The following is a 12,611-nucleotide window of genomic DNA, read 5'->3' on the forward strand; positions in this document are numbered from 1 at the left end:
AGGACAAAAGTAATCCACTTAGAGTCATATCAATATTAATATGCTGATATGGACATTTTTTGTATGTCTCTAATTTATCTCAAAGTTTATTTATTACCATTCATTTTATTTTCTCTTTTACCGTAAATACAGATTTGCCTTTCCTTTAAAGAGACAGATCCTTGAATTAAGAGTACCTGGTTTTGTATTTCTCTCCGGGTGATGTCAGGCAAAGTATCTTTTGGACCTTAATTTTCTCATATATAAAATGGATATTATGATAACTTTTACCATTGACACAATTTTGTTTGCATCTGACACCAGTCTGCAAATGAAATGTCATGTAAATAATACCAAGTATTAGTCCTCACACTTATTTTAAAATAGGGAGCCCTAGTTTTTATTTTCTAATCAACTGTGATACCCCAATGCTTGGAAGAAGTAAAGCCCAGGAAAATCTTTAAGTTTTTGCATTAAAATTATGATATGTCTTAACATGAAAATAATGGGAAATCCAGAATTTGAACATTTGGAAATAATTAAGCACACAAACATTCCTCACTCATCGTATAAAACACAGTTCAATATATATTTTTAAAAATACATTGCATTTCAGAAATGGAATATTTAATACTATCTCTTTTACTCCAAAACACGGAAGCAGCAGCACTTACATAATAAATTTTTCAAATTGTGTCAACTTTCACTTCTCTCGTATTCACACATTAATGAACAGGTGTATTATAAATATTGGGATGTTGCCATTTGGTCTTTTACATTTCTCATTATGAATATTCTATAGAATCTTTACCATTTTTAGAGAAATTTCAGTCATCTGTACATGTCCACCCATTGTGCTTATTATTGTGAGATCATTTCTTACCACTCTTTCATGAACTACCACTGGAAACAAATTGAAACAGTTGTAGTTGGTAGAATACTAGATTGGTTTGTTTTAAGCTCTGTGATTCACGGCAATTCAGACAGAGAGGCAAAGTGGGTAAAATGGTGTGCTTTTGGTCCCTCTGAGCTAGCCAGTGTCTAAGTCTTGGTGAGAACTCAAATTGTTTGACTTATAGCCTAGCCTAATAGTCTTTCACTGTATGAATACATTTTCACTTTGTTGTATATCTCTACCAAATGGTCATAGGTGTTCCTTAAATTGTCCGGAATTTTAGAGTTCAAAGTCATACTGTGGGGCTGTATTGAGAACATAAAGAGAACTGTAGGAAATATAGGCTTTTAATCCCACCATACTGCTTATAGATACATGTCATCCGGGGAATTCAGTTTATCCTTTCAAGTTTTTACTTCATCCATCCAATGGAGTTAATAATGTTGGGGCAGGAAATTTTCCCCACACCTCTTTAGTTCTTCTGGCTGGTTGAGTAATTCAAATGGCATATAGCAGATTAACAGAAGAAAATAAAGTTTTAATATGTATGCATGGGGAATTCACATAGCATGAAATTCCAAGGGCAGTGAGGCAAAATGTCATTTTGGACAAAGGAGGAGGAGGTAAGCAATTCACAGGTACCAGTAGATGAGAAAGAGCAAACATTTGGTAAAAACAAATTCTTGCAGGGCCACCTAGAGACAAAGGGGAATCTAGTGAACAGATTTTTGCTTGAATCCTTCACATCTGCCACACTTATCATATGTGTTGAGATGACCATGCTTGAGTGCCCTTCTTGTAGCAGGTTTTCTATCGAAATCTTTTAGGCAGGTAAGGGGAGGTAAACAAAACAAAACACACACACACACACACACACACAATAAAAAACAACAACTCTTGCCCTGCCAATGTCAACCCATGAGACAAGAGGTCACCAGTTTGATTCCAGACCAGGGCACATGCCTGGATTGTGGGCTCCATCCTCAGTGTGGTGCATGCAGGAGGCAGCCAATCAATGATTCTCTCTCATCATTGATGTTTCTCTCTCTCCTTCTCCCTTTCTCTCTCTCTGAAAAAAAAGAAAAGAAAAAAAGACATCTCTTGAGTTTGTTAGGCTTTCACTGTTTTCAGCTGGAAATAATCTGCTGGCCAGGGTGGTGCATTCTGGGGAGACTCCCTTCATATTCCCACAATTCCAATAGTTTTCCATCCTATTCACACTTGTTTGGCAGGTGAAATGAAGTAATGTGTTTGTAATAGAAAGAGCTAATAAGACTTTGAGATTGAACTAACTCCATATTGGGCAGGTAGTGATAGTTACCTAAACTTTGACTTCTTAGATCATAAAATAGATGTACCAAAATCTAATTCAGAAGATTAGTGTGAGAAGTTTAAAATACCCTATGCAAAGGACCTGATATACATGACTTAGCGTTTGGCCCTCAATACAGTGGCTGTCTTCACGATTTAGTTGTTGACAAGCAAGTTAGGAATTTATAGGGAAAAACAAGACAAAACTTAGTTCAAGACTCAATTCTGCCCTTTACATTTTGTGAAACCTCAGACAAGTCATTTTCTTTTTGAAATCTGTGAAATGGATATAATAACACAACCTGAGTCTTCATGTATTGGCTATGCTTAAGTGAGAGAATAGAGGTAAAAGCATCTAGCATAGTTCCTGGCACATAGGCTGCTCAATAATTGTTTATTTAAATTTATACTGAATTTAAAGTATATATCTCATCCGTTTGCAAATATGAGTGTCATTATTCAGCCACAGACGTGACAACCAGGAGTTAGATGTGTTTCTGATGTTGCATCTTTCAAATTACTTGGCCTTAAAGAAGTTATTCATTTTTCTGTAGTCCACCTTAAAAGTTAGGTACTTGAAAATAAAGCAGCTCTATATATGAGACATATCTTTATGCAAGTTAATAAAGAGGCCAGGAATGTTCTGCAGGTTTCAGAAATCTGGTGGCTGTTTCTTTAACTCTGCAACTTAGACAGAAGACTTCTGTTTCTTTATGAGCACACTACAGTGAATATTTTGTCTAGCTGCAGGGGAAAAGCTTTGTCATGGACTTTGCAGACAATAGCCTTAAAAGTAAAATGGTCTGCTTTTGGTGCAGGGAGGTTCAGGAGCCTATTGTTAGTGCACAATGGATTTCTATTGCTGCATTCCTGCTTTGCAAAGGTTTGTTAGCTTTTAATGACTGACAGTACTCTATTGCAAATACCATATTGGCTGTGCCCTGTTTACATGCGTCTCAAGAATTTTTGTGGAGTGCTAGAAAAAAGAAACAGTGGTGTTTGTTTGACCTACTCTGATAAGGTTTAACAAATAATTGAACTCATGGAGTGTTTACTGGGAATGGAGAAACAGTGGAAATCTTTGCAGAAGTATTTAAAGTTACCTTTCAAGCCTCAATAAGCAGAAATATTGAATACAGTAAGAGTATATTTAATCCATTTTATTGCTCCTATAATTGTCATTACCACTTCATAAAAAGGCTATTTTAAGAAAAAGTAAATTCTTTAGGATCTTTTTCTTAAATGTGAAAAAAAATGGAAATATCTTCTGTCACAAAGGAAAATAAGTACTTTCACACATTCTATAGGTAAATATGCACACAATAGTTTTGATATATAATATATGTGTATACATGTATATAATTTTCACCATACATACAGACTATAAAAAGCAGTAATACTTTAGACATTTTTCACCATTTTACTTTTCACAATTTTTTGACATCTGAAAACAAAGCATTCCAGATTGTTACAGTTATTCCAAAGAAAATTTCACCTTCACTTGGTTGAAAACTCCACCCAAGCCTGGTGGCATGGCTCAATGGTTGAGCGTCGACCTATGAACCAGAAGGTCACAGTTCGATCCCTGATCAGGGCATGTGCCCGGGTTGTAGGCTAGATTCCCTGTGTGGGGCATGCAGGAGGCGGCCAATCCATGTTGCTCTCTCATCATTGATGTTTCATGTTTCTATCTCTTTCTCCCTCTCCCTTCCTCTCTGAAATCAATAAAAGTATTTTAAAAAAAAAAAAAAGAAAACTCTACACAGGCTTTGTGATACAGCTGAGGGCTATAAGATCACGGCCTTTAAAAAAGTAGGTAGCATTAGCTAAAGAGGAGGATGAAGGTACCTTAAAATGCATTTGATGTGGGGAAAATTAACCAGTGTCTAATAATCTTATGGTCTCTGGGCCAGATGGTCCCTTTGATAAGTTAACGTGTACTCCCTTTATGCTGCTAGTAGGGGGTAGACAACAGTCTGTACAAACACAAATACACATATACACCAATAGGCAGAATGGCGGTGTACATCCTAGATCTAGATAATAAGTGTGGATATTGTTATTTAGATGGCACATACTGGGACACTTATCTTTCAGTACATTCCATTTTCTAACTGAATGCAGTGCTAATCGCGGGATTGAAAGCCATTGTCATTGTGTACCCATCTAAATGCTGACAAGAACATACAATTACATTGTTTGGAACGGAGTTTCATGTTTGGGGACTTTACTAGCATTTATATTTACTTATGCATTAAAATCCAGACACAAAAGGAGAGGTCAAAACCATGCAGTATGTAGAAACACATACCAGGGGAAAGCATAACTTTGCTCTCTAAAATATGTGCACCCTGTCCCAATCCAGGGCATTTTAAAATGAGTGCGACACCAATCTGAAATAAGTAAATAATAAGTGTCCATGAAAGGCATTACTCACTTCTCTAGATTTTGCAATCTTTGTAAAGGTTCCTTTGTACCAACTTTTTTTTTTTAATGTTCGCAGCAAATCTTTCCACAGTGTGCTTACCACCACACGATGTTAAACACATATTATAAAGTGGATGTAATTGTAAACACACAGAGGGATATAATTACATGTAGCAGATTTAAGAGCTAATTCTTTGCCTTTTTTTTACTCTGCATTTTATCAACATAATTATTTTTTTGACTGCAGACTAACACCCTGAAATTGACAAGCACCCATTATAGCAGGCATTTATCCACCAAATTGAAAAACAATGAACTGCAGGTTTATATGTACCCATTGTCATAAAGAATTAGAAGGGCTTTGTTCTGCAAGAGGAAAAAGCTAATGATTTTGAAACAGCAGGTGACAAAACACATTCTTTTTTTCCTCCCCTGTTATCAGTTTGTTGATGAAGTCATTATGAACTAGGGCTGGGATAGGGATGGCCTTATTTTTAACAGATAGGCTTTTAATGAGCTCCATTGTAAAGATAGTCATGTTGATTTGCTTACATTTTTTTTTCTTCTCTACTTAGAAACCCCCAGTATTGAAAAGCTACTATCAAAGGACTGGAAAGACAAGCTTCTTGCAATGGGATCAGGGAACTTTGGTGAAATAAAAGGTAATATGTTTGCAATTATTTAGATCCAAAATATATCAGGGTTCTTATTTTCTCTTTGTTTGTAAGTTATGGGATAAGTGGTGTGTTGTTTTATTAAAATAACCTTGCTGTATCTTTAGAAGGCTTTGGTTTTCATCATTAAAAGATATGTGATTTACTTCTTAAATAGGAATATCTAAAGCAGAGTTAAAAGCTGCATATATTGAAGTGATTACATATTAGAAGTATGGATGTACATAATCTACATTTGAAACCAGAATGATTAATGGCTAAAATTTAAAAGAAAGTTGCTTTGTACTAATAAGGGCAATGTTTTGGTGTTTTGTGTGGTCTTTTTTTTTGAGTCATAAATTACATACAACTAAGAGAAAAATCCTAAATGGGCTTCAGATAATACTGAATATTCATATCTATTTTTAATTGATTTTTTTAAAGAGCTAGAGGGAAGGAGAGGGATAGAGAGATGAAAACATCTATGAAAGAGAAACATCAATTGTCTGCCTCCTGTACACCCCCTACTGAGAATTGAGCCCACAACCCAGGCATGTGCCCTGACTGGGGATCAAACCCGTGACCTCCTTGTTCATGTGTTGATGCTCTACCACTGAGCCACACCAGCCAGGCTGAATATTCATATCTTAATAAACTTATTCTAATAACAAGGGGAAAAGATTAAAGTTTATATAAAACTATGGTCATATGATCCTTTCAAATTAATTTAAAAGTGTGTTTTCTCAGATCATAGTATGCAATCTATGATTTTCTGTTTGTTGCTAATAGGACACTTTTGGTTCTGAGTTTTAAAGAATAATTTTTTCGAAAAAAGTACTAATTCATCAATATTAAAATATTGTTATATACTACTCTGTATACCTTGTGATGGGGACTGAATATCTATGTACATTAATATGCATGTAGAAATATGGGCATAAACAAGTTTTTGCATATGTGCTCATGCACATGTGTTCTTCCAATGAGAGGCCATTGTCTCTCTTGAGGCTCCACCTCAGAGCATCCAGGAGGAAGGCGAAGCGTAGATCAGTCTTCTCAAATGTTTGACCCACAAGCCACTAACACCTCAGTAACTTGAAACTTCCAGAAAATCTTTGAGTATTTCACTTTTCATCATATACTTGGAGTTTAGGTATATTCAGGTTATGACTAGGTGCGCATGGGTGACGAGAGAATGAATGGGTGCTAAGAAACAAAATTTATCATGGAATCTGATTTAAACAAATAATAATATGCCTTAAAGAGCTCAAAACAAAGTTTAAAGAGAACAAAATAGTGTCTTTTTCTGAGGCAGCATAGCCTTTATATTACTTTGTTGCATTTTAACCCATTTACACCTGAGATAAAGGACTTGTTATTCTCCCAGGTTCTTTATTCTCCTCTGACCCAGGTAATAACTGAGAATAGCACAGAGAAGCCCTCGGGCCCCAAACCTTGTGATTGTGTTCCATTGGAGGACAAACATGCTTCCCTCCCTTGTTTTCCTCACAAGTCAGACTTAAAAGCAGCCACAGCAGTGATGAGAAGCTCAGAGGGACGACGCTCAGCAGTCCTTTCAGGCTTGCCTGTGGGGTTAGTTCAGGGAGCTGTGGTGCACTCACAAAAGAAGTTTCTGTCTTTAATTTTGAGTTTTTTAAGCTTCACATTTGGAGCGCAAGTTTGGTGATTGTCCTCTGGTTCTGTTCAAAAAGCTGTTTTCTGATGCGTTTTAAAAGCAGCCATAGATCTTTCTTCTGTCGGGGGCATGTGATTAGGTGCTGGATCAGGTTTGGCAGAAGACTGAGGAAATTGCGCTGGGTTGCCTTTCCTGCTGACTGCCCGTGACAGTTGCAATTACTCCCCATTGTTCCTAGGTGGCTAGAGAGTGGAGAGGATACAATAGTGTGTTGCCCTCTGGGGGTAAATAAATTTGACTTAATGGTTCTTGGGGGGTCAGACTGATGATTATGTGGTGCCCAGGAATGTGGTTTTCATGCCACCTCAGAAGTTAGACAAGAACAATGGCTTAGTTGTTTGGAAGCTTTTTTTTTTTTTTTTTAATGAGGCAAATAAAGGTGTAAGTCTCAGGGAGTCATACACTGTGTACATTGTTTTTGGTCAGGGTAGGGAAAGATAAGTATGACCTTTATTCTATTATTAGATGATTTCATAATGATACCTTAGAATAATTATTTGAAGAGAAGTTTTGCATATATTATTATTTGTATAGCCCCTGCAATATTTACCGAGTCTTCTTGTAGATTGGAAATTTTCTCCTCTATTTAATCAGATCAGTTTTCATTTAACTTTTATTTTATTTTCCATTGAATTTATTGGGGTGACCATGGTTAACATAATTATACAGGTTTCAGGTGCACAACTCTACTACACATCATCTGTAGTGTGTGCTCACCACCCCAAGTCAGGTCTCCTAATTGGTTCCAGGAAAATTGTGAGTGTGTGTGTGTGTGTGTGTGTGTGTGTACGTGTGCACACATCAGCAAGCACCTATTCTGAATATCTAAGACTACAGCCGAGTGAGGTCTGAGCTCAGTTCCTAAGTGCTGGCTTCAAAGTTGTTGTGAGTGAATTACTTCCAGGGCATGTAGACAGAGAATAAAATAATAGCTTGGCAAAGTTCAAAGAAGTGTTTTTTACTTTCAAAAGAGTAAAAATGATAAGCTTTTTTATTTTTAATCTTCACCCCAGGATATTTTTCCCATTGATTTTTAGAGAGAGTAGAAGGGACGGGGAGAAAGAGAGAAACAGCAATGTGAGACAGACACATCGATTGGTTGCCTCCCATGTGGTTGCCGTCCCTGCTGAGGATTAAACCTGCAACCCAGGTACATGTCATTGACCGGGAATTGAGCCTCTGACCCTTCAGTGTATGGGCCAATGCTATAATCACTGAGCAACACAAGTCAGGGCAAAAATGATAAACTTTTAAAAGTAGGAAAAATAAATAGTCTTTGGTTTGGATAGTTTAGGTATCAATAAATTGTTTTCCTACCTGTTTAAAGTCATTCTCACTTTTTAAGAAACAATGTGAGTCAGTAAAGGTCACCACTTTTAAAAGCATAAAATTATTTTACAGGTTAGATTATTTTGCCTGTATGAATTTACATCATTTTATGGTCTGGTACTCTGGAAATGTGAAGTAATTAGATGTTAAAGTTACATTAGAAACCATCCTTCAACACGCGCGTGTGCGTGCACGTGTGCGCGCGCAAGCACACACACACACACACACACACACACACACACAAAGCGACACTTGATCCAATTTTGCAGAACAAAACAGTTTGCCTAAAATTCTCTGCAGACAGCAAGCAGTCCATCCATGTAATAAACTGATTAGCTACCTGAAGAAATTATTTATTTCTTCTTCTCAAATCAGCCATATAGTGTAAGTGGACAATTTATAGAATTTTTTGCCCTTATTGGAAGCAAAGGCACTGAATAAAGTTTCTGTGAAGGATAAAGCAATACCTCTTATAGCCTCGTAGTTATTGGAAAGGGGAAAACACAGTGCCTGCATCCCAGTTGGCAACCAGTTGAGTCACACACTGTTTCAGCTAGCATGACATTCCATTACACTGAAGGTCACTGCATTGGCACTTCACCTGAGGACAGTATCGGGGACCCATGGTGGCTCTGATTATTCTGAACAGATCATTTTTTCTCAGTCAAATCATTGCAACTTTTGCATTTTATTGACTTAAATTTATTTGTATAATTATAACAAAAAATATCTGCATGTAAAATTCTATCAAATAGCATCTCTATCTCGGTGAGGTTTTTAAAAGAAGGGCATTGTTTGAGAGGTTTTCTGGCTAGGCCACTCAGAAATGCCCAGATCGGTTTCTCCACCTGCCTTCTTTGAAGAATTCTTTAGAACCTGGTTTCTTTCCCATTGGTGTCCCTGGTGGACCTTTCTCACCCTACTCAAAAGGCATTCATCTAGGCAGGCAAAGTGTGGTATCTGGTGTTAAAGAAAATGCCAACTGAAGTTAGTACAGTAAAAAAAAAAATGGCTCTTTTTGAAAGCTATAATTTTGTTCTTTCTAGAAGTTGGGACATAAAGGCAAAAACCAAATAGCTCTATAATGCCAGTAATGGATTCGAGGAAATAATCCATTCAGCAATACTATGGCCTTTCAGGTCTTGCGAACTAAAGACGTCCTATGTGGATTGAACATGTGGATAAAGTAGATCCCCTCTTAGGTGACATAACATTCTGAGATAAAAAGAGATTGTTGATTCAGTATGTGGCCTGAAAGAGATAATTCTGTTTAAATAACATTAGACCATTTGAAAACAAGCAGCCTGGGGATAAGAATCAGATCCCAAGTAATAAATCCGAGGGGGTTCTGCCTTTCTCTCTTGTTGGATAAGAGCTCCACTGAAAGAAGCATTCGCTGTAAATTTAGACTCTCTCCCGTTAGTCTATTTATTCACTATATTTTTCAGTTCATTCAACAACTTCTGCTATCCAGTTGGATCTGAGTTTGATTGATTTATTGATTGGTTATCTCTTTCTTTAAATGCAAAGTCTATTAAGCAGACATTCTTGTCTGGCTTGTTTGTACAGTGTAGCGCTTCAGCACCTAAATGGGTGTGAGGCACATAGGAGGAACTCTGTGGATATTTGCTGAATGGATTAAAGAAGCAAGCCAGCCTTTTGATGTAGTTCTCAATTGGGGATGATTTTGCTCCATCAGGGGAAATTTGGCAATGTCTGGAGACATTTTTGGGGTGTTATAACTAGGTGGGGAGTAGTACCAGCACCTAGCCAGAGACACTAAACGCAGATATCCAGAAAAAGAATTGTATGGCTCAAAATATCAGTGTCCAGATTGGGAAACCCTGAACTATGTGAAGATTTTCCCAAGGGAAACAATTGGAGTACAAAAGCCTTAGGGTGGGAGCATGTTTGCATATTGGTTATAGAGAAACTCAAAGAAGGCCATGTGACTGAAACATTTTTGCAGAAGAGAAAGTGGGAGGTGACGATGCCATAGAAGTTGACGGCAGATCATTCAGGGCTTTCTAAGGATAGGGAGTTTGAATTTTATTATATACTAGAGGTCCGGTGCATGAAAATCCATGCATTGGAGGGGGGTCCCTCAGCCCGGACTGACCCCTCTCACAGTCCGGGAGCCCTCAGGGGCGGGAGGCAACCCGGCAATCAGAGGAAGGCGAAGCTCCATCACACCTCTGCTGCTGCCACTGCCAGCAGCGCAAGTCTCGGCTGGCTCTGGTTACCTGAGCCTCAGGTGGCCCTGGGTGGCTGGGCAGCCGCCATCCGAGGCTTGCCTACATCTCGGGCATCAGCTGGGCAGTTGCCATCTGAGGCTTGTCTTGTGCCTTGGGCCAGCCCTGGGCAGCTGGGAGGCTGAGCGAACTGGTGGACTCTGGAGGTAGGTGCGTGGAGTGACCAGGCCCGCCAGGGGCAGGCCCAGCCTTGCCGAGCCTGCTGTCCTGGTGGGGCTGAGGGGACTGGGCACCGCCATCTTGTGGCTGTGGGCACGACCATCTTTGAGGGTGGGGTAGTCAATTAGCATATTCCTTCCTTATTGGCTTGGGCACTGCCATCTTTGAGGGCAGGGAAGTCAGTTAGAATTTTCCCTCCTTATTGGTTGTGGATGGGGCAGTAAATTAGCATATTTCCTCCTTATTGGCTGTGGGCGCCTTCATCTTATCCCCACCTTATTGGCTGAGGGTGGGACAGTCAATTAGCATATTCCCTCCTTATTGGTTGTGGGCACCGCCATTTTTGCGATAGTGTTAGGGTCAATTAGCATATTCCCTCTTTATTAGATAGGACTAGTGGCCCTGCACACGAATCTGTGCACCAGTAGCTCACTGCTGCCCTCCTGTAGTTCTCTGCACCCCTCCTGTAGCTCTCTGCCCGCTGCCCCGCCATCCTGCAGCTCCCCCTTTCCCCTCCCCCGCCCTCCTCATAGTTTGTTGCCCTGCCCCCTCCTGTAGCTCTCCACTGCCCGCTTGTAGCCAGTAGCTCGCTGCCGCCCTCCTGTAGCTCTCCATCCACTACTCTGCCCTCTTGTAACTCCCCCTGCCCCCTCCCTCCTTTCCCCCTCATAGCTTGCTGCCCTGCCCCTTCCTGTAGCTCTCCACTGCCGGCTTGTAGCTCGCTTTCCCAGCCTCCTGCTGATCCGTGATCTGGTTGTTATGCAGTTGGTCGTTATGTAACGACCATTTGCATATTACATCTTTATTATATAGGATGCAGCATAAAGCTATGAAGTCATTTTATACAGGCATGTGACATGATTTGATTTACCTTCCTGAACATCACTCTGAACTTTTAATTAGATAATGGATTTTTGTAGGGTAGGAAGAAGCAGGTAGAATGGGTTTTAGTAGGGGAGGTTGAATGGTTTAGAAAACTGGTTCCAGGTAGAATGGTTTAGAAAATGGGTGTATTAATCAAGACCAGAGATGATGGTGGTATGGAGTAAGGAGTGGTAGTGGAAATGACAATTCATGGACTGATTTATATTATGGGTAAGGGTTAACAGAATTCCCAATACATTAGCTATAGAAACTAAAGCAGAAGAAGGGATCCAAATAATGTGTGGATGGTGATTTATCTTACTTGAGAGGGGGATGACTAAAGCTGGTTTCCTTCCCTGGTGGCTTTTGTTACATCATATTAAGGAATGTTCTTTTTAAAGTCTAGAATGTTTTATAACTATTATTAGAATTTCCAATATTCACAAGGTCATTTATTAGTTCCGCCCCACACACTGGGGGATAATGTAAAGAACATGGTAATTTTGAGCCCTAGCTGGTTTGGCTCAGTGCATAGAGCATCGGCCTGCAGACAAGGGGTCCTGGGTTTGATTCTGGTTAAATGCACATACCTCGGTTGCAGGCTTCTCCCTGGCCTGGGCCCTGGTCTGGGCTGGTGCAGGAGGCAACCAGTCGATGTGTTTCTTTCACATGGATGTTTATCTCTGTCTTTCCCTCTCTCTTCCACTCTCCCTAAAAAGCAATGGAAAAATATCCCCAGGTGAGGATAAAAAAACAAACAAAGAAACAAAATAAAGAACATGGTAATTTTGATATGAAGCCATAGGACTTAATCCTTTATCTTGGCTTTATAAAATGGGGAAAATTTCTTTAACAAAAGAATAAGTTCCTTGGCTTAACTCTCATGAGCCAAAATCAAAACACTTATGCAACTGTTTTATAAAATAAACCATCTCCTCATTTCTCTTAGCTATACGGTATGCCTAACCTTCAGAGTGATATAAAGGGAATGGACTTTATTCTTTATGTTATTCATTAATGGTTTTAGATGATTTGGCATATGCCAG

At 39.1% G+C, this 12,611-nt stretch overlaps 1 protein-coding gene across 8 annotated transcripts in view; it reads left to right on the forward strand.

The window, feature by feature from the left end:
• Positions 1-12,611, forward strand: part of SOX5 (SRY-box transcription factor 5) — a 972,837-nt gene that overhangs the window by 747,436 nt on the left and 212,790 nt on the right. For all 8 annotated transcript variants that reach the window (XM_070410551.1, XM_070410552.1, XM_070410553.1 and 5 more), the window contains one exon: positions 5,188-5,274. In XM_070410551.1, coding sequence (XP_070266652.1) covers positions 5,188-5,274 — 87 coding nt within the window. The remainder of the gene's footprint in view (positions 1-5,187; positions 5,275-12,611) is intronic.

The sequence above is a fragment of the Myotis yumanensis genome, unplaced genomic scaffold (genome assembly GCF_028538775.1).
Source record: "Myotis yumanensis isolate MYYU_CA2020_CCGP unplaced genomic scaffold, mMyoYum1.0.hap1 SCAF_3, whole genome shotgun sequence".
Taxonomy (NCBI): domain Eukaryota; kingdom Metazoa; phylum Chordata; class Mammalia; order Chiroptera; family Vespertilionidae; genus Myotis; species Myotis yumanensis.